The 25,329-nt window shown below is 44.1% G+C and overlaps 1 protein-coding gene across 2 annotated transcripts; it reads left to right on the top strand.

Annotated features, from left to right (window-relative positions):
- Window positions 1–415: 415 nt before the first annotated feature.
- On the top strand, window positions 416–16,509 carry LIPG (lipase G, endothelial type). Of its 2 annotated transcripts, none has more exons than XM_030567474.1 (10): window positions 416–747; window positions 3,326–3,519; window positions 5,803–5,982; window positions 7,162–7,273; window positions 10,545–10,769; window positions 11,243–11,485; window positions 12,071–12,191; window positions 12,922–13,140; window positions 13,748–13,851; window positions 15,821–16,509. In XM_030567474.1, the coding sequence occupies exons 1-10, from the start codon at window positions 654–656 to the stop codon at window positions 15,829–15,831; spliced, it is 1,503 nt and encodes a 500-aa protein (XP_030423334.1). In that variant the 5' UTR covers window positions 416–653; the 3' UTR covers window positions 15,832–16,509. The 2 variants fall into 2 exon arrangements, with proteins under 2 accessions (XP_030423334.1, XP_030423333.1); XM_030567473.1 differs by having other exon boundaries at window positions 15,809–16,509.
- Window positions 16,510–25,329: the final 8,820 nt, after the last annotated feature.

Below are 25,329 nucleotides of genomic sequence, written 5' to 3'. Positions count from 1 at the left end.
GAGCAGCTGCGGAAAGGGGGGAAGGACTCACTCAGCCCCCAGGGAAAGGGAGCGCCCCCACACGCGGAGGAGCAGGCACTGGGGTGTCCTGTTACACGGGGGGGGGCTGTGATGTGCCGCAGCCTACGAGAAAAGGAAAGATCCCGCTGCCACCCCTGGGCCGGGACACCACGGGGCAGCTCCCAGGGCTGGCAGCCGCCGCTGCAGCCCAGGCCAGGCGGCTCCCCAGTCACTCTCCTGCCGGGGCTGCCGGCCGGCTTCATTCACAAGATTTGGAGAAGGGCCGCCTCGCGACTGGGGAGGGTGTGACCAATCGGATCCCGCAGCCATGAATAAATTAGTCAAACCCATCTGGCCATGGGTCAGGTGACTCCCAATTCCCGACTTTAACCACTACCCCCCAGCCCGCCTCTTGGCAGGAGCAACGCTTCACCGGCAGCACTCGGCGCCTTGCAGTTGCTCCTCTCGCTTTCTCTTCTGTCTCTCTCTTTTGTTTTAAACTTGCTACGATCTCTTGCCTCCTTCTGGAGGAGGGACGCTAAGAAGCGCTGTGCCTCTGTCACCCCAGCTCTGATTGGAATAGAGCCAGCGGCAGTAAAAGAGAAAAGACCCCCCCCCCCAAAAAAAAGAAGAGATCCTGACTTGTTTAAGCAATGAGAAACTCTGCTTTCCTGCTGTGCATTGGAATTGCATGTTGCACTGCAGCGAGGGACCCCGCACCGGTTGCAAAGGAAGAACTGCTGAAAGGTAATTTACACCAGAACTTATTGTAAGGATCAGTGCAACAATTGTTTCATCGACTTAACGCGTGGATTAGGCATAAAGCTACAGTCAGATGCCAGTCATTTCTGTGCCCCACTTAGAACTCCATGTTGACTTTACCTTGTTCTTGACGATGCTCCTTCGGTTGTTACAGTACCCACGTTCATACTTTTTTGTGTGGGTTATTAAATAAGCCGGTATTGTAAAAATAAAGTTCATATAAATTTAGTTTTAACATAATGGTTTAGTTCAGGTGGATTTCTTCTGCCAACAACTGTCTTGATTAATAGATACATACGAGGCACCTAAGTTTCAGATTTAAGGGGATAACTGCTGGGAGAGGTTGCTCTATTACTGTAATAGCAAACATCTTAAGAGAGAACTTGCTGTGTGATTTCTTTTTAAGTATTTGACAAGACTAGTGTGTAGAAAGCTGGTACATGCATCATCCAGTGAAGGCATGGGGTAGGAAATAGAAGTAACCTTTTTCAGCTGAACCGGTAGACGAGCTAGTGCTCTAGGAATGTATGAAAGTTCCCCCTGAATCTTAGAAATATTTTAATCACTTTACAAGCTTTAAACAAACTGTTATGTAGATAGCGAGTATAGCAAAGCATAAGCAATATCCTCTAGCACCCCTAACTAACTGTCACTTCTTTCTTTGGTAGCCTGGATGCAGGAAACCTGTTAGACACTCTCACATACACACATTTTCATAGCTAGTTCTGCTCACGTGCTCTCATGAGCTGCAGAGTTCTGGTGCATTCTGTAACATAACAGAGACAAGGAAAATGGCATGTTGAGACGATCAAGACACACATAATCTCATGTTAACCTGTGCTTGATCCTAGGTGTTAGCTATAAGATGCTAGTAAAGGCACAGAGGTCTAAAGCAGGTGTACGTCCCCTGAAGTCACAGAGGTTGCACGTGGGCTGGATTTCTTTTCAGTTTATAAAAGTTGCACTTACAGTAAGACTAGACACCAATTTTGAAATGAAATTAAATGGATTCAGTGTCAAAGATAGCACTTGTTGTTTCACAAAAACCCAGCTGTTAATCACCCCCTGCCTCCAATTCAAGTTCAGATGGGAAGGGGAAAGGCAAATTCTGTAACTAACTAACCCTTTCTCAGAACTGCCATCAAAGTCTATGGAGATTTTGTGCTAATAAGGACTGCAGCATTTTCCATGGATAAATAGATTTTGGAAGGTCAATACGTTTTGGCCTATTTGAGCTACAGCAAGCCATGCTCTTGGAAGCCAATCAACATCATCTACTCTTCATAACTGACTTACACTAATTAAATGGACAGCACAGTATCCCCCCACGGCATCCTTCTGGACACTCCCCCACTCCCTCCTGTAATGTCTGTGAATTCCAAACCAAACTACTCTGGCTAGCAGACTGAAGTGACTCGGCAGCTCACCAATCTGTAATCAGGATAGCTTGCCATACTGTGTAGGAGATCCTGGGTAAAGTTCAATTATAGCAGAGTGGCTGAAGTCCCAATCTTCCATCAAAAAAGCCCCAGGCGTCAGAAAAGTTTGGATATTACCAAGAAACCTGTTTTCCAAAACTTTAGAAGAACAGGGCATGAAGCTTCTTGCTTTGACAGAACAAATGCCAGCTGTTGAGCTGGAAAATGCTGCTCTACTGGATGCAGGATAAGGAGGGGGATTAGTGTCTGACTTTGAATCATTTGCAGAGGATGTAATCAAGGGCATTTAAAGAAGTTGAGGTATCCTCCCTATGCAGCTGTCTCTGAAACTACATGCCAGCTGGTATCTTCTAGAGCAGTGGTCCCCAACCTTTTTGTGGCCAGTAGCACATTCATGTTTTCATATGTGTGTGATGGGTGCCAACAATTTTTCAAGGCTTATTTTGTATTTGTATGTTAAATAATACAAAAAAATCATATTTAATATTACATAATATATTAATCCATAAGATAAAAAGGGTAATTTTACATGTAAAAGGTATTAATTTAAATTATTTGGCAATTACTCTTTCATCTTACCAAGTGAATTTGCTTTTTTTTTATCTACCTGTAAGAAAAATTAAGGAGTTTTTTACAAAATAAGTATCATAAACAGTTTTCATCTTATTTATTTAAAAAAAGTAAAACATTGTTAAATTGTTGGTCCAAATATATTTATTATTCTTACTTTAACATAGAATGAAGCCTGCAGCCACGGAGTTCTCTGTCCCTGGCAGGCACGGGGCTGCGGCTTCTCTCACCTGCTGGGCAGTAGGTGGGCGCACATAAATGCCCCAGCGGGCGCCATGGCACCCATGGGCACCACATTGGGGACCTCTGTTTTAGAGGTATCTTTAGAAATACTGTATTGTGTAAGCCAGAAAATCACCTCCCTTTCTTCAAATTGAGGAAGTGGAGAATCTGATTTCCCATCTCCTAGCCTTCATTTGCTACCAAAAGGGCAGCAAACAAACTCTTAAAATACTCTACTTCTCTGTGTTAAAAAATAAAACCCTACCTTGCATTTACTTTGTTGAATCAGACCATAAAAATAGTAACCATGCACCCTGCTGATCTGTCTCCAGATGACACTGTTGCTGAGCTGCTAAAGAAAGAAGAACTTGCACAGGCTCAGAAGCTACAAGTGAAGTTTAATCTTCGCTCCTCCACACTTCCAAGGGATGAAGGCTGCTTTCTCTCCATAGGCCAAGACAAATGTTTAGAGGACTGCAAATTCAATTTGACAGCTAAAACCTTCTTTATTATTCATGGATGGACAGTAAGTATGGGGAATTCTGTGTAGCTCTAGGCACTACTTAGTTTTCTTTGTGCTCTTTAGTTGGGCAGCACAAATGGCTCGAACAATATTATTTGGTATGCTTGAGTTTCCATGCATGTGTCTATGTCTAGAACAGAGGTGACCCCTAGAAAGGGTGTGTGTGGGGGGGGTCAAGTGCCCAGAGGCAGATGAAGATTTATTGGGGTCCTGTGCACAAAGAACATTTGGGCCCCTCTACATCTCCTCCCCCTTCCTGCCACAGGGCCCTGTCCCCTGCTCACCCTCTTCCCCCAAGGCCTCACCCCTGGCCTGGCCGAAAGCTGGGGCATGGTAGGAGCTGCCCAGGGAGCTCAAGCCATTATGGGAAGCCCTGGACATTTCACCTTCCCTGAGTGGAACCTCTTGGGTGGCAGGGACACAGGCCGGGGGCTCCCAGGCACGTCAGCCACCTGCCCAGGGAAGGTGGAGGGCCCTGGGCTCCTCACAACTGCCCAGGCTTCCTGGGCAACTCTTATCGCAGCCTAGGGCGGTGGCCCCCAAACTGTGGGGTGTGTCCTCTTAACGGGACATAGAGGAACATTCAAGGGGGTGCAGTGAGGCTGGGGAAGGTGCAGTGGGGTTGGCTCAGCCTCCACAGGGGAGGGGTGGGAGCGCCCCCCAGCCCTGCTCTGCCCCCAGCCCCAGCTATGGCTCTGCTCCCAGCTGCGGCTCCGCTCCTGGCTGCGCCCGAGCCAGACCTCTGGCCATGCTGCCAACTGCGGCCCCACTCCCAGCTCCTCACCGCAGCTCCTAGCCTCAGCTTCGGGGTGCGAGGAGGGGCATGGACCATGTAAGGGGAGGAGGGGTATGACCAGAAAAGTTTGGGGATCCTGGCCTAGAGTGACCTTATGTCCTGTTTTGGCCCCGGATGTCCCAACTTTTTTGGCAAAATTGGGCATTTGTTCCCTTTGGTCTTGCCAACTGATCACCAGTTGGGCATTTGTCCCCTTTGCTCTTGCCAGTTTTTCCCAAAAGGGGCTATGAGAAGGGAGGTGACCGGCAGGATCAGGTCAGCCCTAGACGGGGGAAAGGAGACCTTGGATGAGCAGCTCGGGATATCTCTGCACGATGGGAGGGGCTTGGACCAGCTTGGGATGGGAGAGGGGCTCAGGCAGCTCCAAGCTGGGGGAGTAGCAGGGAGGAGGAGGAATATACTCTCTACCACAGGCTCCTCTTCTGGCCTGGCCCCGGGCTGAGGCCTCGAGGGGAAAGCAGAGGAGCTGAGGTGGAAGAAAGTGCCAGCGCTCCTGCATGGCCTCGAAATTGGCCACGGCACCCTGGGCCTGTGCAGTAATCTGCCACTGCAAGTGCCTCCTCAGATTGGCCTTCTGAGGGTGGGAGGGAGAGGGGCTCTGTCCTTCTTTCCCTGCGCCTCCCCCCAGCATGTTCAGGCACTCTCCCCGGCAGCCAGGTGGCAAGCGGAAGGGAGCTGCTTCTGCATAGGAGAGCTTGGAGGCAGTGGTGGCTTACTCCTTGCCCAGGCTCGGCTGCCGGGGACAAGAGCTGAGCAAGCCGGAAACATGCTGGGGGAAAAGGGGCTCTAGCTTGCTCGGCCCCTGGCAGTCAAGCCCGGGCTGGGAGTGAGCCATCGCTGCCTCCCACCCAGGCTCTGTGCCAGAGAGAGCAGCCGAATATGTGCGGGGGAGGGGAGGCACAAGGAGAGAAGGACAGAGGCCCTTCCTCCCCCCACAGATAACATGGGGTAGGGAGAGCTTGGTGACCCAGGCTGGGCACAGGGTGGGGGGCAAGAGGTGTTACTGGGCAGAAGAGATGTGTCCTCCCCTCTAGATTGTGCCCTTCCCCCACCAGTATGGGGAGGCACAAGTTGTCTCTGGTGTAGAATATACAGGATACTGTACTTTTCCTGTTCTGTACTGTGCAGCCTCCTCCTCCTTCTGCTTGAAGGTATAATTCGAGGTCGTGGTGCAATGTTGCTAGCACTTATAAGAACTCTGCAAAATCATACTGACCAGCCCGTGTCTTTTATCCTCATTTTATATTTGTGCCACATGAAGCGGACTAAAGAAGTCAAACTTTCTAAATGAAAGCGTGGAGACACTATTCAAAAGCAGACTTCCTTTTATAGAAGTAGTAACGAAGTGCGGGATACAAGTACTGGTGCCTAGTGAAAGCTGGAACCGTAAAAAGTTGACCATAAATTTTAAAGCGTATAAGGCTAACCTAATGGCATGTATGTGTCCAGCTTTCTATGACCAGGAAGAGCTAATATTTTATTTCTTGTAGATGAGTGGCATGTTTGAAAACTGGCTGGAAAGCCTGGTAGACGCTCTTCAGAAGAGAGAGAAGGATGCTAACGTGGTGGTGGTGGACTGGCTTGGACTTGCCCATCAGCTCTATACTGATGCTGTGAACAACACAAAGGTGGTTGGAAAGGCCGTTGCAAGGGTGCTCAACTGGTTACAGGTAAAAGTTATAATAATGGCCCCTGTGTTGCAATGTACCGTATCGTTCAGTTTGCACACGGGAACAGAACGTATGCCAGTTCTAGCACTTCTGGAATGTGAAAGATGGTGGTGTAATTCTTGACCTCAGTTCAGCGACATGGTTAAGCACAAAGATGTGCCAAATTCAAACCTCATAGAAGCAGGAGCAACTCTTAAGCGATTCCGTTCCTGCTTTAGTGAAGATACATCTGCTTGCATCAGGATTGGAGTTCTGGCCAATGGGATGACCTTATCTAATGCTACAGACAGGAGCTAATATACAGTGCTTACTGAATTTAAAGTTTAGACTCTTCACTTGATGAAAATTAAGGCCCAGGTTTTCAAGCAGTGACCAGTGATTTGAGTGCCTCCACTTGCAGATGTCCAGATTGAGACTCTTTGGGCATGTGTTCAGAGGTGCTAAGCAACAGTGCTGGAACTGGGGGTGGGGGGTATGCCCCCCATTTTTTAACATCGGTGCAGTTTGATGGGCAATATTGCTGATCCCCCACCACAAAGCGCAGCCCCTGCTGGTGCCTCTCCATGCCTGCCTGAGGCTTGCAGTTTGGGGGTGTAATGCTGCCCCCTGCCTTCCCCCCCCCCCAAACTATGCCCATGTTAAAAAGCTGAGGGCATGGCTCTCTGGCTCCCCTGGTTCCAGCGCCGATGAGCCCTCTCCACTTCTACAAATGTTCCAGGGCCCTTGGTGATGAGCACCTGCAAAACTAATTGACTTCAGTTGGAACTTGGGTGCTCAGACCTCTGAAAAATCAGGCTCAAGATGTCAAGTTAGGCATCCAAAAATCAGTACAATGTCTGGAAAAAATAAAAGCTAACCTGCTAATGCTGCTACTAAGTTACTAAACCTGTAGGGCTACAAAGCAAAACTCTGAAGCCCAGACTCATCACACCAGATAGTTTTTCAAAGCATACTTTTACTGGGACTGAAGGCTAGAAACAAGAAGGGACTGACTAGTCTCCAAACTACTGAATCATCTTGCCAGTGTCTTGAGAAAACATAACAGTTAGAGGCATGATCCAAAAGTACTTTTACACTGGGGATGTGTAGACCTGAACTTTGCAGTTTGAGTCCCTCTCCTAGATATGAGTTATCAACTCTTGAAAATATGAACAAACTTAATTATTTCTACACTTGCAGGAAAAGCAGAACCTCCGGCTTAAGAACGTCCACTTAATTGGGTACAGTCTTGGTGCCCACGTTGCAGGATATGCTGGTAACTATGCACACGGAACAATAGGCAGAATTACAGGTAAGGCTGTCCTAAAACTACTACAATGCAATACTTTTGTCATCTCTTGCAATATTAAAAAGGGTTGTCAGAACCTGAGAATCCTAACTGCTATGTTGAGATGTCTTACTCTGGGGTTCGTAATAATTAAAGTATCCAACTTTTCTTTTTTAATTTTCCACTCAGGCACTCCTCACTGATGGTTTTCTTGCATCTTAAGGGTACTAAACTAAGATGATTGCTCCAATTCTACCTCCCACTTATTGCCAAAAAAAACCCAAACCCTCAGTGAATTTTTATTAATCCTGACACTTTCTCATGAAAGTGAGGCTGCTGGCACAGACTGGCATCAGGTCCCAACTAGATGTGCAAGCTAAACACTGATTCACTCAAATGCCCTCAGACACATCCTTGCTATCAACATTCTAAATCTCAGAGTAGACCTGGCTTTCAAGCTAGCCATTTGCTTCCCTTTTTGGCCAGCACCAAACTTTAAACTCTGCCCTTCCTTTGTGAAGAGCTACTGTGTCCCTCCATGACCGACTTCCTAGTAAAGTGCCATTGGTTCAGAAAGCCAGCACTCTAAAGAGAAACTTTCAACTTTCCATGTGGAATGACTTGGATCTTGTACAGATTTGGAAACATGGTGGGGAGGGCTGTATTGAGAACAGGATGTTCCCTGCAATAAAGTGAATAAACTAGAACTTAGTTAATAAACAGTGGAAATTTACATTTCCACCTGGTAACCTCCAAATGTCACAAGTCCTCAATTAAGCGACAACTAGGTTAATTTTTATTAGATAAAGCAAAATAGGAGAGTGGGTAGGTAGTGGCTTATAACTAGGACCTCACCAAATTCACGGCCATGAAAAACGTGTCTCGGACTGTGAAATCTGGTCTTTTGTGTGCATTTACCCTATACTATGACGATTTCACAGGGGAAGGCTGGTGTTTCTCAAATTGGGGGTCCTGACCCAAAACAGAGTACCCTTATTTCTGTGCTGCCTTCAAAGCTGGTTGACCAGAGAGTGGTGGCTGTTGGCAGAGCGCCCAGGTCTGAAGGCAGCACCCCACCAGCAGCAGCACAGACGTAAGCGTGGCAAAACCATCCCATGCCACCCTTACTTCTGCGCTGCTGCCTTCAGTGCTGGGCGGCCAGAGAGTGGCGGCTGCAAATGAGGGCCCAACTCTGCAGGCAGCAGCACAGAAGTAAGGATGGCTATACCACACCTTGCCATCCTTGCTTCTGCTGCCGGCTGTGCTGCATTCACAGCTGGGCTCCTAGCCAGCAGCCACCGCTCTCCAGCTGCCCAGCTCTGAAAGCAGTGCAGCTGCCAGCAGGGGCTCAGAAGTAAGGGTAGCAGTACTGCAACACGCCCCCCCCCTCGCACCCCACAATAACCTTGTCACCTCCCTCCAACTCCTTTTTGGGTCAGGACCATACAATTACAACACTGAAATTTCAGATTTAAATAGCTGAACTCCTAAAATTAATGAGTCTTAAAATCCTCTGACCATGAAATTGACTGACTAAAATGGACTGTGAATTTGGTAGGGCCCTACTTTATAACCAGGTCCCTCATGTTAAAAATTGCCAAAGTTCAGGATGGTTCAAACAAAACATTCTGGTTTTGACCCATCTTTAGTTCTTGGTCTTAGCCAGCTACTCTTGTCTAGACCATATTACCATAAAGAAACTTTGTATTGTCCGAGGTATCAATATGGTGTTACTAATAGGAATTTGGATCCCTTGAACACTGGGAAAGGTCAATTGTTCAGATTTTCTTCACTACCTCTCTCTTTTCTTCCTCACCAGTCTCTCCTCTGCCAATTTACTTTCTGGAGTCTGCAGTGGTTCCTCTCCCCTATAGAAATTCATGCTTCATAGACTGTCTCCTGTGCCCCTCCCATACTAATGAACCTGTCTCCAAGTCACATGTCTTATGCCTTACATGAAAATCTCAACTAACACACCTACCCACAGAACTTGCCTTGCGTTGGAGTTACTATTTATGCAGGGTATTACTACAGCGCTAATTTAACCATAAACTCCTTTATTAAATCCAAAGGCCAAATGGTATTTATACAATTGCTGTAAATGTGCCTAAATAAGTTATTACATCCAAACAGTAACATACTGTTGATAAGCATTTGATCAAGATACTTCAACAGGCTAAACCTAGGGATGCTTAGATCCATATTGGTCAGCTCCAATGTGGTCAGGCAGGTATTAGTGTTTACTTTTTTATACCCTTTAACAAGAGATGTCATTGCCAATTACTGACATCAGCTAAAAACAAATTTGAGACCGTTTACCATCATTTCCAGTCTCAGTCCAGATAAGATTTTACAACCACCTTTCTTCAAGGCTATTCCTCTCCTCCTCCTTTCTGACAAACTTTTTTTTTCTCTTGCACCTGGGTTCACATAGGCCCTGATTTTTGAGATAACACTGGTATGTGGGATGGGAAGATACACGTTGGCTCATTTTAAGACAGATTCTCTGTCTTATTTAAAACCATCTGCAGTCACCTCTATCAGAGACCTTCTTTTTAGAAACTTCCCCTATTTCATTAGTTACTTTTTGCACCTGCCACTCTCCCTACTTATAACTCATTACTTTCAAGGCCTTTCTCTTAGTTGCTAGTTAGAGCCTCTCTTTACAACACGTTTCTTTAACCCGATTTAAGCTAAACTTTAATCCTCTAGTTTTATATTCATTCTAGGGATAATAAAGGGTCCTACAGGGTAAAGGCCTTCACTTGTTCAATCCACTGCTCACTCCCAGCTCCTGCTGAAGTTCAGATTTAGCTCTGAATACTTGAGCAGTAAGAGCGACGCATTTCAGAACTGTATCAACACAAACGTCCTGCTTTCATGACCTTAATAATAGCTAAACATAAATGACCAGCCTTCTATCCTGGTGATCAGACACCTTGTTGGGGTGCCTGCTCTGGTGTGCCACACCACTGGACCCCTCTAATACAGACTCACAAGTGCCTAGTGAGTGGAGTGTCCAGTACCATGGAGACTTCACTATTTTTTTTTTTTTTTTGGACTTCTGTTCTTTGCATCACAGCTTCTAACAGCAGCAGTCTTGAAGAAATGTCCCTTAATAACTTGAAGATTCCAGATACTAATGCACACTCACTCCGTGTGACATTGAATGAACAGTTTATACTTGTTTTTCTAGATTGTACTCTGTGGGGTAGGGTCTGGTTGCGTCACCCTCTGCTAGGAAAGTACCTAGCAGATTTTTTGCCACTGCTGTATTGTGCGTTCTGCTTAACAGGCTTGGATCCAGCGGGCCCTATGTTTGAAGGAGCTGATCCTCACAGACGTCTCTCCCCTGATGATGCAGACTTTGTGGATGTTCTTCATACATTTACAAAGGAAACACTGGGTCTCAGCATTGGGATCCAGATGCCTGTGGGTCACATTGACGTCTATCCCAATGGGGGAGATTTCCAGCCTGGTTGTGGATTAAGTGATGTTTTGGGAGCAATTGCATATGGGAGTAAGTTCTTATTTTTTCCTATTTAATAATTTACCGGGGGTGGAGGCGAGGAGAAGACACCCACCTTACATAGGCAGGTGTATTGGAATAATAGTTACAAGAGGCAGTTCTCCATCTAAGCTGTCTTTAGACTGCCCTCTCCCCTTGAAATCAGTAAACTGGTAAGTCTGGTGTTAATCATCATGAGCTGAAAGACTAATTTCTACTCCAGGCCACATTACACTGGCTCTGAAGTCTTGCCTTCCGTCTGTGCAGCTAAATGTGTTTGAACAAAAAAGTCTGCCAGCTTTAAATGTAGTGTATTAACATCTCGTTTTTTTAATTGAAAAAATGTTTTGGGTCAGACTTAACTTTTGTGTTGCACATCAATTAATCTAACGTACTAACTTGTGCAGCAGATTGTAGGTGTTGGGGTGGTGAATGCTAGACCTCAGCAACTTATCTTCCCATCACAACTTTCTCTATTGAGCTAGATATTGGGAATGTCATTAGATGTGAACATGAGCGAGCTGTACACCTCTTTGTGGACTCCCTTGTGAACCAAGATAAGCAGAGCTTCGCCTTTCAGTGCACCGACTCCAGCCGTTTCAAGAAGGGAATCTGCCTGAGCTGCCGAAAGAACCGCTGCAACAGCATTGGTTACAATGCCAAGAAAATGAGGAACAAAAGGAACAGCAAGATGTACTTAAAAACCAGAGCTGATATGCCTTATAGAGGTAGTGGGGTTTTTTTTTTAAGCTACTGAGATCATAACTTTAGAGAAGACCTAATATTTTTGTCAAGAGGGATGAGTGGGTTATCTCCCTCTGTTTCAGAATGCTTGAATTCAGATTTAGAATTTGGAGGGCTTAGCAGAAACTAAAATAGTGACAAGAAAAGCAACCTTCACTAATACACTTATGCATAAAATCAGCTTCAGGATAGCAAGACAGCAACATTTAGTATTAAGAAAGAATGTTCACGCTCCACCTCCCCACTAAAACAAATGTTCCCTGACTGCTTCTATAAGAGGACTCTTTCAACAGTGTTCCTCTGTGTGGGGATGGTAGAAGATTGCTATGATTCTGCTGCAACACGAGGCTCAGGATGTACTCGAAGAATAGAATGGTCCTAGAGTTCCATCTGTGGCTGAGTAATTATCAGCTTTCTAATTGGAGCTAAGGCTCATAGGCACCCATCCAGGCTGCTTGTATAGGTGATCTTGTCTCTGCCAACTGGCACCATCTTGCAAACCACAACTTGTCATAGAATAAACAATGCCCTCTATTCACAAACTGGGCTCTGTGCTTGTCTCTCTTCAGTTTATCATTATCAGATGAAAATGCATATCTTCAGCTACAAAAGCTTAGGAGAAACAGAACCCACCTTCTCAGTTACCCTTCATGGTACCAATGGCGAGTCTCAACCCCTCTCTCTGGAAATGTAAGTGGAGTACAATTGACTCATCTCCCTATTTTGATGAGGACAGTGGGAAGGACCCATGGGACTAGAAGCAACAGTTAACAATAAAAGCAGAGTTGAGAGAGAATTATTGCTGTTGTTGCAGTTGAGTCTAATATCCAAAAATCTGCTGAATGATGGTAAAGCAGCAAACTAATTAATGCCAGATTTTATTCTTGGGGAGATGAACAGCCATATAGGAGACAGTAGATTGGTCATGGGGAAAAGAAAAGCAGAAACAAGGCACAGTACCTCTTTACAGCCCAGGGTGTATCAGATTGGAAGCCAATCTTACCAAAAACCTCCCCTCTGCCTTGCATGATGGAAGATTTTTATGTGGTTTAAAAGCATCCCCCTGTAGTTTGTTCTTGGCAAAAAGCATTCTTCATCCTGGAGGATTACAAAAGGGGTGTATAGTTCCTTCACATCATCCTTCTGGAGGAGTAAGTAAATTGTAACTGCATGTTGCCTTAGGAGGGATGGAAAAATGGAGGAGCCAAATATGAGATCCCACAAAGATAACGCTAAACCAGATAGCCAGAGTCACTTTCGTTAATCAAACCAGTAACAAACTAGAACCATGATCTTCAACTGCATGTGTAGAATGTTTGATACTCTCTCAAACTCTTCTTTTCCCAACACAAGTGTTTGAGAAGTACAATAAGTTGTTTCATTAATGAGGAAGAATGCTGAGTCTCTGCCTATTTTTCAGACTTGAGCAAATTAGCCTGAATTCTACTAGCCCCTTCCTGGTCTATACTGAAGAAGACATTGGTGACCTCTTAAGGATCAAGCTCACCTGGGAAGGATCATCTCAGTCTTGGTACAGTCTGTGGAGAGAGCTCAAAAGTTACTGGTTTCAACCTGATAAATCTTCCAAGGAGCTGCATATCAGACGTATACGTGTGAAGTCTGGGGAAACTCAACAGAAGTGAGTAGAGCAGTAGTTCTTTAGGGAACACTCGTGACTTGGTGTGAGCTTGAGATTTCTGAATAAAGAGTGTTCAGTGTCAAAGACAGCAAGAAAAGTAGCTAATTGCTGCTCAGTGAGGGAACTTTGATGAGTCAAGCAATGCCTCTGTTAGATGGCACCCTGTAGCGTGTCTTGCAGTGGTGAACTTCCTGGTGCTGCCGGTTAGAGAACAGGCTTTCTGTGAAGCTAACTAATTCAGAAGAATGTACATGAGGTGTCAAGGACTTGGCTTCTTACTGCCCCTTACATAACCTGTAAAGCACTAAACTAGAGAAGGAAACTAATGATTTTGAATGCCATTCAATAGCAGACTGATCACTGTTAAAACTAATACTCTAGAAGGGAGTGGTGCAACAGCATTCTTGAAATAGAAATGGCCCATAATCGGACAAGTATTGCCTTCCTGGCAGTGAACAGTGCTAGAACTCTTGCTGACCCCTTCTCTGACTCTAGAAAAGAATGATGGCTATGTGTTCCATTTAGAAACTACTTTCCAAAGTGTATAAATAACTTGCATCAGTTTGTATGTGTAGTGTCTCCATGGCTTCTGACCTTTTCCTTTCAGGTTAACTTTCTGTGCAGAGGATCTTCAGCTGACCAACATATCTCCTGGTAACGATCTCTGGTTTGTGAAATGTAGAAATGGATGGCCAAAAAAAACCGAACAAGGTAGGGCATTAATTAAATGCTTACCTTTTGCAATCCTATTGTCTAAGGCCGGGTTCAGCAACCTTTCAGAAGTGGTGTGCCGAGTCTTCATTTATTCACTCTAATTCAAGGTTTCGCATGCCAGTAATACATTTTAATGTTTTTAGAAGGTCTTTTTCTATAAGTCTATAATATATAACTAAACTATTGTTGTATGTAAAGTAAATAAGGTTTTTAAAATGTTTAAGAAGCTTCATTTAAAATGCAGACCCCCCCCCCCAGACCGGTGGCCAGGACCTGGGCATTGTGAGTGCCACTGAAAATCAGCTCACATGCCGCCTTCGGCACGCATGCCATAGGTTGCCTACCCCGATCTAAAGCATTAGGTTGTATATAATGAGGACAAGTATAATCAAATTGACACTGAAATTTCAGTAAGTGGGGAGATGTTTGCAACAGATGTTACAGTCTTGAGCAAGAAAGCTTAAAAAAACTCAGTGGACTCCTAATTACTAATGGCATGTTAATGAAAACTCAGCTGGCCCATTTAGGGCTACATAACACCTTCTGCAAAGGACATACTCTAAACTCTAGTGCACCCTCCTGATCAATTAGGATTGCTACTGCAGTGTGACTTAAAATCCATCAAGTGTTAAGTAGTGAGGATTTGATGACTCCTATGTGTGTGTTTTTAAAAAAAAAAGGGGGGGGGGTCGGATGGGGGGGTTTTCAAATTTGTTCTACTCCATTGAGTTCAGCTGAGATACACCAGAGGTGAACTTGGTCTAGCATCTCTGGGACTTAAAGTCCAAGCTGTAAAAGAAGAGTCTGTCCAACACTAACAATTTGCATTTTGATTAAAGTTTTGCAAACACTGCAGCAAAGTCCCGTGTAAAAATTTGCTTGCACAGTTACCTCAGATGGCAGAATTCAGTCTTTGAGCAATCTCAGATGGTATCTTGTGCCAGGTTTGACAGAAGTAGTGAATTGCTCTTAGTGTTGCTACTGCGTGTATTAAGAAGTTCACAAATTGAAGTCATGCAAAGTCCAATATAAAATTCTCATGGCAAAAGAATTGGCGAATGTGCTAGCTGAAACCAATGCCCAGAAAGTACAAAGGCAGGCTGCAGTAAGGCCTACATAGCAGGAGGACAGCTGGCAAACTCTGCTCTTCCTCATAGTGTAAGTTCACTCCTGGAATTACTGCTTTGGGGCTGGAATCTACCACCTTTCCTCATGTGGTGTAGTAGCTTACTTGACAAGTAAGCAGATGAGTATTAATGGATGGGCAGAGTTAGGCCCTCAGGGTATATCTACGTTGCAATTAAACACCTGTGGCTGGCCCATGTCAGCTGATTTGGGTTTTTGGGGCTTGGGCTAAGGGGCTGTTTAATTGTGAGGTAGACATTCAAGTTTGGGCTGGAGCCTGGGCTCTGGGACCCTGCAAGGGGGAAGGTCCCAAGGCTCTGACTCCAGCCTGAGTCTGAATGTCTACACCACAATTAAACAGCCCCTTAGCCTGAGTCAGTTGATATGGGCCAGCCACAGGTGTTCAATTGCAATGTAGGTATACCTTTAGTGAGTTGGAGTTGGATAGATTTGTAGGTCAACGTATCAATCCATCCTTAAATACCATTGAATGTGCAGGCCCTAGAGTCAAAGATCTTAAACATATAGTTTGTTAGTAATTACACTTTTTTTGCCTTGCATCACCGCCATCTGCAAGTCTGTATAAATGAATGTTACACTTGGTACAAGTTGGAGTTCCCATAAAAGGTTCCAGCTCTCTGAAAGTTATTGTAGGCAAAGGTTCCCAACAGGACAAAATACTAAACTGCACCTAGTCTTCAGCCTGTCTCACAGGTCCATTGTTTGTTTGCTTTCTTACTAACCCATATGTTACAATTTTGAATTAAAAAAAAAAAAGGCAACCTTTGCATTTTACCAGGTATTTCATCCTTTCATCCATTTCTCCCAGCTCTTTCCTTAGATCAGCTTTGAATCTGCACTGAAGGTTTTTCTGAAGACTTGCACAAAAAGATCTAACTATCCAAAACATATGAGAAGACTACTGCAGAAAATTACATAAGTGAAGAGACATTTATGCAGTTTTTCTTAGTACCACTTACTATTCAGGACAGAAAACCTCTGTCTTGTTGAACTGATGCAGGCAATGTTTCTGGTGAGGAGTGATCCATATGCATTCAGTTGCTGTCCTAGAATAACTTATTACAATTACTAAACTCACCCTACTCAGGGGAGTCTGGTTTATGTGCATTAACCTACTTTTCCTGATCGGTGTTATGCTCTGCATAGTCTATTCCCAATTGTCCCAGTAAATTGGAAGTACCAACAAAGTTGAGATAAATCTGTGCCTTCATTCTAGTCTATCTATGTGCCATAGAAGTCAAGGGAAAATTGATTTATCTGATCAGAATAGCTGATGACTAAGCTACTGAGAATGCATAGCAGTGTCTGTATAGCTTAGGAGTACTACAGAATCTAAAATTGCACTAAATGGTGTGGAAGAATGGGTAGACCAAACCAGCAAAGTGTAAAAAGGCTAAGCACAAGGTAGTCTCTCCTCTAACTTCCATCTTCTCTCCATTCTGTCCTTTGCTTTTCCCAGAGACCATTAATGTAGATCTGCCGGATATTGTAGTACACATGGCTAATCTTGTGTTTTTTTTAAAAAAAAAAAAAAAAGTCCAACACTCCATCCCACTCTGTTCTATAGAGAAAGCAGATCCAATATGTACTGAAGTCATTGGCAGATACTTTCCTTTAAAATGTTTGTTCTGATAAACGTCAGTATTTTTAAACAAGGACTATCCAGTACTTGCTTCATGCAGATCTTATCCTGAAGAATATAGAAGGGCAACAGGCATCTACTTACTGTATACTTGGAAGGTATCTGCACTGCTTCAGGCAAACTTGACATTCAATGATATATATTTTGAAGATGCATTCACCTCTGCAAACTGAACTTGAAGGCAACTGTAGCAGCAAGGCACATTTTAAGGTTTTGTGTGAGTATGTGCGCACATAGACTTGACAGGGTTTGGATACTAATTTAACCTACAACATATAACCATGCTTTCCCCCCCAAAAAAGTATTTTAAAGCTATTTTTATTCCATGATTCCAGATAAGATTGGTTTTGTAATGGAATTAATCTAATCCACTCTGCAGGAAACTACTGTTCTGACTAGGCCAGATTCTTCCAAGTAATCAGTCTACTTAGGTGAGAGGTGACCTGACTGTCTTTTCAGGGGTGGGGGCATTTTAATATATTTGGGATCACTCTTGGCTTTGGTGTTAAAGTGCAATGCTTTCTACACAAACACCAAAAGCTGCCATGCAGCCTGATGCTTTAAGTTATGAAGACCATCAGCCAGGTCTCTTTAAAGGGCCAACAAGAGTGTGTTAAACTGGCTTCTTTCTTAGTGTCTCATTCCAACCAAAGTTAAAATAACCATACACATTTGGAGAGTAGAGTGATGCTTGTCTTGGTTATATACAGTCTTCAATAATTGAAGCCTCTGGTAACTATCTGTGATTTGTTGCCCCATATATTTATAGAGTGGTCTTGAAGTTGTATTTGTATATTACGATTTTTGTACGACTTGGAACGCTATTTATTTCTCAAATGTACATATGTAAAAAGTTTAAACTTTTGCTTTGGAGTAATAGTTTTAATAAACTTTAAGCAGAAAAATAAACGTAAGTCTCCTGTAAAAATAAGTTGCATAGTTTTTAATTCCGGGGAAGGAGAACACTCTATAAGTTGGCCATGAAATCTTACTGCCTATTTTATTCAAACCTATAAACAATGCCAGTCAAACGCTGTTGCCAGTGAAGTCATTGAGCACAGGATGTGGTTGGTAAATTCCAAGGCCAGAATAAATATTGTGATCATCTAGTCCAGGGGTCGGCAACCTTTCAGAAGTGGTGCACCGAGTCTTCATTTATTCACTCTAATGTAAGGTTTCACGTGCCAGTAATGTTTTTAGAAGGTCTCTTTCTGGAAGTCTATAATATACAACAAAACTAAACTACTGTTGTATGTAAAGTAAATAAGGTTTTTAAAATGTTTCAGAAGCTTCATTCAAAATTAAATTAAAATGCAGAGCCCCCCTGGACTGATGGCCAGGACCCAGGCAGCGTGAGTGCCAGTGAAAATCAGCTCATGTGCCGCGTTTGGCACGCGTGCCATAGGTTGCCTACCCCTAACCTAGTCTGACTTTCCGTATAATTTTACACCATAAAACTACTCCAAAATAATTCCTAGAATTTATCTTTTAGAATAACATCCAATCTTAAATTAAGACTGCAGTGACATAAAATCCATGACATTACTTACTGTTTAAATTTATGCCTTATTTCCAGTGTGACTTTGTCTAGCTTCAACTATGGTGTCTGAGATCAGTGAACATAAGGGTAATGCTAGCCATTGGGAACAGGGGAAAGAATTTCTAGTGAAAGCAGACAAGGAAATACACATTCTACTCCATCTCTGTTGCAAAGTTTTCCATGCTTTAGTGAGGATAGCTTGGGTGCTCTCTGCTACAACTTTACTGCATTTAGATTAGACTCTCACTGAAGTGAAGTTATTACACTTGCTTTAAGAAGAAAAAAGCATAGTCTAGACAAGTTACTGCAGCAGGACAATTCGTGAGACTTCAGCCATTCTAAACACACTCATTTATATTCCTCCAAATTAAAAAAAACAAAACAATGCTATTGACAATGTTCTGTAACAAACCTGCATTGCCAAAGGGATGACCTTCCCTTTGAAAGGGACCCGCAAAGTGAGTGCATTCTGAGTTTGCACATCTGTGTGAAAAATTACTGCTAATCAACTACAAATAAGGTATCCAGGAATTGTAATATGACACTTCCTAGTGTTTCCTTCTGAGATCTTTAGGGATCCAGAAATTTCCAAGATGACCTTACTAGGGGAGAAGGAAAGAGGCTAGCTGAGAGTTATTGTTTTCAGCTAAGACAGCAGTTTTCCTTATCTCTTACCCTGATCCACATACAAATTGGTACTGAGCTAAAGATCTGAATTTCTACTTTGGTCAGGTAAATTTCCTCTAATTTCTTTGGGTTTGGAGGGCTGGGTTTTTTGGTTTTGGCTATGGAGAAAGAGAATGTCCATTGGCCAAATGCCCAGTTCTAGCCCCACATGGGCCAAATAGTATTTTTCAGGCCTGGTCTACACTATGTGTTTAAACTGAATTTAGTAGCGTTAAACTGATTTAACCCTGCACTAGTCCATACAGTGAGGCCCTTTATATCGATATAAAGGGCTCTTTAAACCGGTTTCTGTACTCTCCCCCGACAAGAGGAGTAGCGCTGAAATCGGTATTGCCATGTCAGATTAGGGTTAGTGTGGCCACAAATCGACGGTATTGGCCTCCAGGCAGTATCCCACAGTGCACCATTGTGACCGCTCTGGAAAGCCATCTGAACTCGGATGCACTGGCCAGGTAGACAGGAAAAGCCCTGCAAACTTTTGAATTTCATTTCCTGTTTGCCCAGAATGGAGCGCTGATCAGCATGGGTGGCGATGCAGTCCCAAATCCAAAAAGAGCTCCAGCATGGACCGTACGGGAGATACTGGATCTGACTGCTGTATGAGGAGACAAATCTGTTGTATCAGAGCTCCGTTACAGAAGATGAAATGACAGAGCATTTGAAAAAATCGCCACGCTATGATAGACAGAGGCCACAGCACAGTGCTGTGTGACAAGCGTAACGGAAAGCCAAAGAATCAAGTGGATGCTCATGGAGGGAGGGAGGGAGGGAAGGGGTACTGAGGACTCCAGCTATCCCACAGTCCCCGCAGTCTCCGAAAAGCATTTGCATTCTTGGCTGAGCTCCCAGTGCCTGTAGGGTCAAACACATTGTCCGGGGTGGTTCAGAGTATCTCTCATCAATTTACCCCCCCTCCCTCCCTGTGAAAGAAAAGGGAAAAAAGTCGTTTCTTGAGTTTTTTCAATGTCACCGTATGTCTACTGCATGCTGCTGGTACATGCGGTGCTGTGGCACTGAACAGCAGCATCCTCTCCCCTTCCCTCCCTGGTGGCAGACGGTACAGTGCAAAAGGACTGATAGCCGTCCTCGTCATCAGCCCATGAGTGCTCCTGGCTGGCCTCAAGTGAAGTTGGCCAGGGGCACCTGGGTAAAAATAATGACGACTCCTGGTAGATGGTACAGAATGGCTGGTAACCATCTTCATCATAGCAACTAGGGGCTGAGCTCCATCAGCCCCCCCCCCTTTCATATCTAAAGAAAAGATTCTGTACTGTCTGGACTATCATAGCAGCGGCAGGCTGGGCTCCTCTCCCCCCCACTATTTAATGTCCTGCCTGGACTATCATAGCAGCTGGAGGCTGCCTCCCCCCCCTCATTTTATCTCACTAAAAAGTCAGTGTTTCTTATTCCTGCATTCTTTATTACTTCATCATACAAATGGGGGGACACTGCAATGGTAGCCCAGGAGGCTTGGGGAAGGAGGGAAGCAATGGGTGGGGTTGTTGCAGGGGCACCCCCTAGAATGGCATGTAGCTCATCATTTCTGCAGGATCTGACACGGAGTGACTGTGCTCTCTGGTTCTCTGCTACACTGGTTCTCTAGTACACTTGCCCCATATTCTAGGCAGGGCTGACTCTGTTTTTAGATAAAACATAAAGGAGGGAATGACCTGGGGAGTCATTCCCATTTTTGTCTTTGCGCCCCCAGCTGACCTCAGCGAAGGCCAGCCAGGAGCACCCATGACAGCAGCAGCTGGTACAGAACGACTGATAACCGTCATCTCATCGCCAATTTACAATGGCACGGCAGACGGTACAGAACAACTAGTAACCATCTCTGCTACCTTGTAAAAGCAAATGAATGCTGCTGTGTAGCACTGCAGTACCGCCTCTGTCAGCAGCATCCAGTACACATACGGTGACAGTGACAAAAGGCAAAACGGGCTCCACGCTTGCCATGCTATTGCGTCTGCCAGGGCAATCCAGGGAAAAAGGGTGTGAAATGATTGTCTGCCATTGCTTTCACGGAGGAAGGAATCAGTGATGACATTTACCCAGAATCACCTGCGACACTGTTTTTCACCATCATGCATTGGGATCTCAACCCAGAATTCCAATGGGCTGGGGAGACTGCAGGAACTATGGAATAGCTATGGGATAGCTACCCACAGTGCAATGCTCCGGAAATTGACGCTAGCCTCGGTATGTGGACACGCACACCACCGAATTATTGTACTTTGTGTGGCCGCATGCACTTGACTTTATACAATCTGTTTTACAAAACCGGTTTATGTAAAATCGGAATAATCCTGTAGTGTAGACGTACCCTAAGAGATATATTGCCCAAAGTAAGGTTTTGATTTCTAGAAGCCTATTTTGCCTTAAAGCAGCAGCTACCATTTTGGTAGTGAACATGTTTGACTCCAGTGGCCAGTGCTGGTGTTTACAGCCTCCCCAAAACTTACCAAGACAAACTTGTCCCTTTTCCCACTGGTCCATTAATTCTTCCATTAATCTTACTTTTCTAAAATGAGATTTTTCAGAAAAGCCGAGTATGGGCTTAAGACTACTCCCCTTGACTTCAATTAAAGCGAGTTAGGCTAGCACTGAGCACTTGTGAAACCTACTCTAACTGTCCAAAGAATTGCTTAACTCTCCAAATTTCCCCACATGTAACAAGGACAGTGCAGAGATCTTACCAAATCATTTTGGGTAGGTGATACTTGTGGCTTTAAGGAAATCTTTTGTTTGAGTCACTGATGGCACACATCCCATAAATCCAGTGGTTTTGCACAGGAAATAAGTATTTAAAACCTATGCCACCCCCCACCCCCATGCTGAAGGATTTAACTCAGGGGTGAGTAAACATTTTTGTATATTAAAAACGGAGGTATGGTTGATTATGCAAAGAAAATAGCTACTTTTTGGAAAGACAGCATAGAAATGACCACGTGGGGTGGCTTTTTAATGTACATGCTTAGAGAGTCAATCTCCATCCAACTGACAACTCTCATAACAATGCCACACAATTCTCCAGAGTAACCTCCACTCACCCCAATTTTTTAAGCCCCGATACCAGATTGTTAGCAGGAGTACTTTAGATTTTCTTCTCTTATCTAGATGCTACAGCGGGCAAGTGGTACCATCTCCTCACATGCAGACAGTTCCCAAATGATAAGAGTCTTTATAGAGCAAAATTAATGCCTTGAATTGAACTGGAAGCCAGTACTGGTGTTTAGCACTGGAAACCATAGAGAATGTGCTACACAAGTGAAGCTCCAAAGTTAGCTTCATGTGTGGCACATTGCAATAATCAGAGAAACTGAAGGTTATGATCTTGAAACAACAATGGTAATGAGTTGTGATTTTACTCCTGCTAGAATGTATACATCCCAACTTAATTTATACAGTTCACTGGCTTCCAAGAAATTTTTTTCTAGCCTGGTAGTGAACACAAAATTTAGCAAATTTTAAAATCTGTGCGAAAGTGTTACAAACTTTATACTGCAGATAAGAAAGGATATAACAGTCTTTCCTAAGGCCTTGGCTACATTACAAAGTTTTGTTGGCAAAAGTTATGCTGCTTTAATTAGAGCACTTTAATTGAAACTGCAGTTACATGTCCACACTAGCTCCTTGTGTAGGCAGAGTGCATCCACACTGGCAGCTCTTGCATTGACACAGAGAGCAGTGCACTGTAGTAGCTATCCCACTGTGCAACTGGCTGCAGAGTGCTTTGGGAAGGGTTTGCAATGCCTCATGGGGCAGGTACAGCATCAGATGATGCAGATTTCTCAATCTCATTGTTCTAGGGGCATCCTAGTAGATTGTCAGCTGCTTTTCACAGAAAGTGTGTGCCGGGAGGGAGAGGACAGCAGTGTGTTTGAGAGGAGAGGGGTCAGCAACAGGCTGACTGACCTATCCTGAGGCAGGGGAAAGGGTACCTCTACCCCATGTTAGCTCCCGGCTCTGCTGCTCAGCACAGCAGTCTTTTCTCCAAGCAGCCTGCTCTGCCTGCCTGCAGTTCTGTGATTCCCTTGGCGTTCTCCTATGGGAGTGGCATCCCCTATGTTCCTAGTGCAGGGGAAAACAGCAGTATTCCACATTAATAATTTTCTCTCTTTGTTCCCAGAACAGAGCAGCACCCACAGCTGTCAGATGGGGCGCATGCCTTCAGAGAAGCAGAGATCAAAACAGTAAGCAGAGCTGTCACTGCAGGCATTGTGGGATGCTGGTGGAAGCCAATTATGTTGACAAAACAAACAGCAGTGTACGCGGACACTTTGCCGCTTTAACTTGCTGCAAAAAGCTTTATGTCTCTCACTGAGGTGGTTTTATTTTGTCAGCAAAACAGCAGAGTTTTGCTCCCAAAAGTAGTTTTGTAGTGTTTTCATCCCCTTCCCCCTATTTTGCTGTCAAAACTTTGTAGTGTAGGCAAAGCCTAAATAAGAACTGACCCAGACTCCAAACTTACAGTCAAATGGAATCAGATCTCTTTCTGAGTTTTGAAAAAAGAATATGCTGTTGTACAGCCCTACCCTTTTTGTTCTAGATCACTCAGCAAAATGTTTCACCAGCTCTAGGATTTTCATGGCCAGCATTACAAAGAAGGCAGAGAACTCCAAGTAAATTCCTTCTAACACAGATTGCCACAAGAAGGAAAACTGGAGAGGGGTTAAAGGGATAACATTCTTATTACTAATATAAGATGCCACCAATAAATTCTTTCCTGGTCACACTATTCCATCTCTTATAACCAGTGATCCTAGTTATAAAGGGATGGGCAAACTGGTTGAGATAAAAAAGGAAACAACCCAATACTTGTACCAAAGCCAAGTCTGGTTAAATTTTTCATATGCAGCCTCCTTTTGGCTAACAAAATATCAACAGCAAGGCTGCTTTTAGCTTCAGCTGAGCAAAATATACCTCAAGAAGTGGAGTACCTTGTGTAATGTTATCTAATTAAAATATGACCACACAAATCATTGTTGCTACCAGTGTTATATAATTGAAACAAATCTTATACAAAGTGTGAAACATGGCCAGAAAGGGTTAAGCAGTTTGCAGGCTAAAATGACCCAAATCCAACCTTTAGAGACATGTTAGAAGAATATGCAAATAGGGCCATTCCATGGTAGATAGGCTAGAAATTTGAAATGCAAACCTGTATTGTTAGAGTTGATACTAATTGTATGTGTGCACTCATATCTTGTTAAAGGTTAGCCATGTAAACAGACAGTTCCTGTCTGTCACTATGGGCTTGGCTACACTCGAAACTCCAAAGCACTGCCGCAGCAGGGCTTTGAAGTGCGAGTGTGGTCACGGCGCCAGCGCTGGGAGAGAGCTCTCCCAGTGCTGCAGGTATTCCACCTCCCCATGGGGATTAGCTTGCAGTGCTGGGAGCCGTGCTGGGGCACTGTTTACACTGGCGCTTTGCAGCGCTGTAACTTTCTGCGCTCAGGGGTGTGTTTTTTCACACCCCGAGCGAGAAAGTTGCAGCTCTGTAAAGCGCCAGTGTAGCCAAGGCCTTTAGCTATTAATTCAGAGAATCTTGGGTGTAATAATGTCATTGTCTATATGTCTCTTTGAAGATTGTGACAGACTGCCTAATGAATAAATTGCCTTATGTTAATTTGTGTAACTAATTACTGGTGGTGCTTAGGAAATAAGTCTCCATAATTGCCTATTGTTCACTGAAGGACTCCAACCTGTCAAAGAAGGCCTGAAACTGTATTAAAAAAGGTCTTGGGTCCTAATCCTTTTTATCTCATATCTACTTGATGCTTCAGGCAGGGGAAGCTAAAGCCGAAGATTGAGATCTCCAGTCCTAACCTGGGATCACCCTGAATACAAGCATTGTATGTATATTGATCTTTTAACCAATACTCTCGCTCTTTTCTTTTTTAATAAATGTTAGTTTAGTTAACAAGAATGGGCTGCAAGCGTGTATTCGGGTGAGATCTGGAATATTCATTAACCTGGGAGGTAATGTGTCTGATCCTTTGGGATTGGGAGAACTTTCTTATATGACGAATAAGATTTCCAGTAATCCTCCTCATATTTGACTTGGGTGTCTGGGTTTAGGACTGAGGCTGGGTTGCTTTAAGGGAACTGTTTTGTTGGCTTCTGGGTAACCAGTGAGGTACTATAGAAGCTGTTTTGTGCTGGCTTGGTAAATCTAAGTATTGGAATATCCACCAGCTTTGAGGATTGTTTGCCTCATTCTTTGCAGTCACCATAATTGAGTGACTTCAGTGGGCTCCCCTGGGACTCTGGTCACACCTTGAAATCATCCTTATTAGTCATTTTCCTCTCAGAAGAGACTGTCCCATAGTATCTTGAAATGTTTGGCAGAAGAGGACCTGTGCTTTTACAGATCTCCATGAAGCAACCACATTTTGTTATTCCCTGGAATGATCTGTTATAGTCATCTTGTGGGAAAGTCCAATTAATAATACAT

Source organism: Gopherus evgoodei, chromosome 6, assembly GCF_007399415.2.
Source record: "Gopherus evgoodei ecotype Sinaloan lineage chromosome 6, rGopEvg1_v1.p, whole genome shotgun sequence".
Classification (NCBI taxonomy): Eukaryota; Metazoa; Chordata; order Testudines; family Testudinidae; genus Gopherus; species Gopherus evgoodei.
This window is presented reverse-complemented; position numbering and strand designations above follow the sequence as displayed.

Coding starts and splice junctions, on each gene's coding strand:
- LIPG (XM_030567473.1), top strand. CDS start 654: ATGAGAAACTCTGCTTTCCTGCTGTGCATTGGAATTGCATGTTGCACT. Junction 3,520..5,802: donor TTATTATTCATGGATGGACA/GTAAGTATGGGG, acceptor TATTTCTTGTAG/ATGAGTGGCATGTTTGAAAA. Junction 13,141..13,747: donor TCTGGGGAAACTCAACAGAA/GTGAGTAGAGCA, acceptor TTTTCCTTTCAG/GTTAACTTTCTGTGCAGAGG.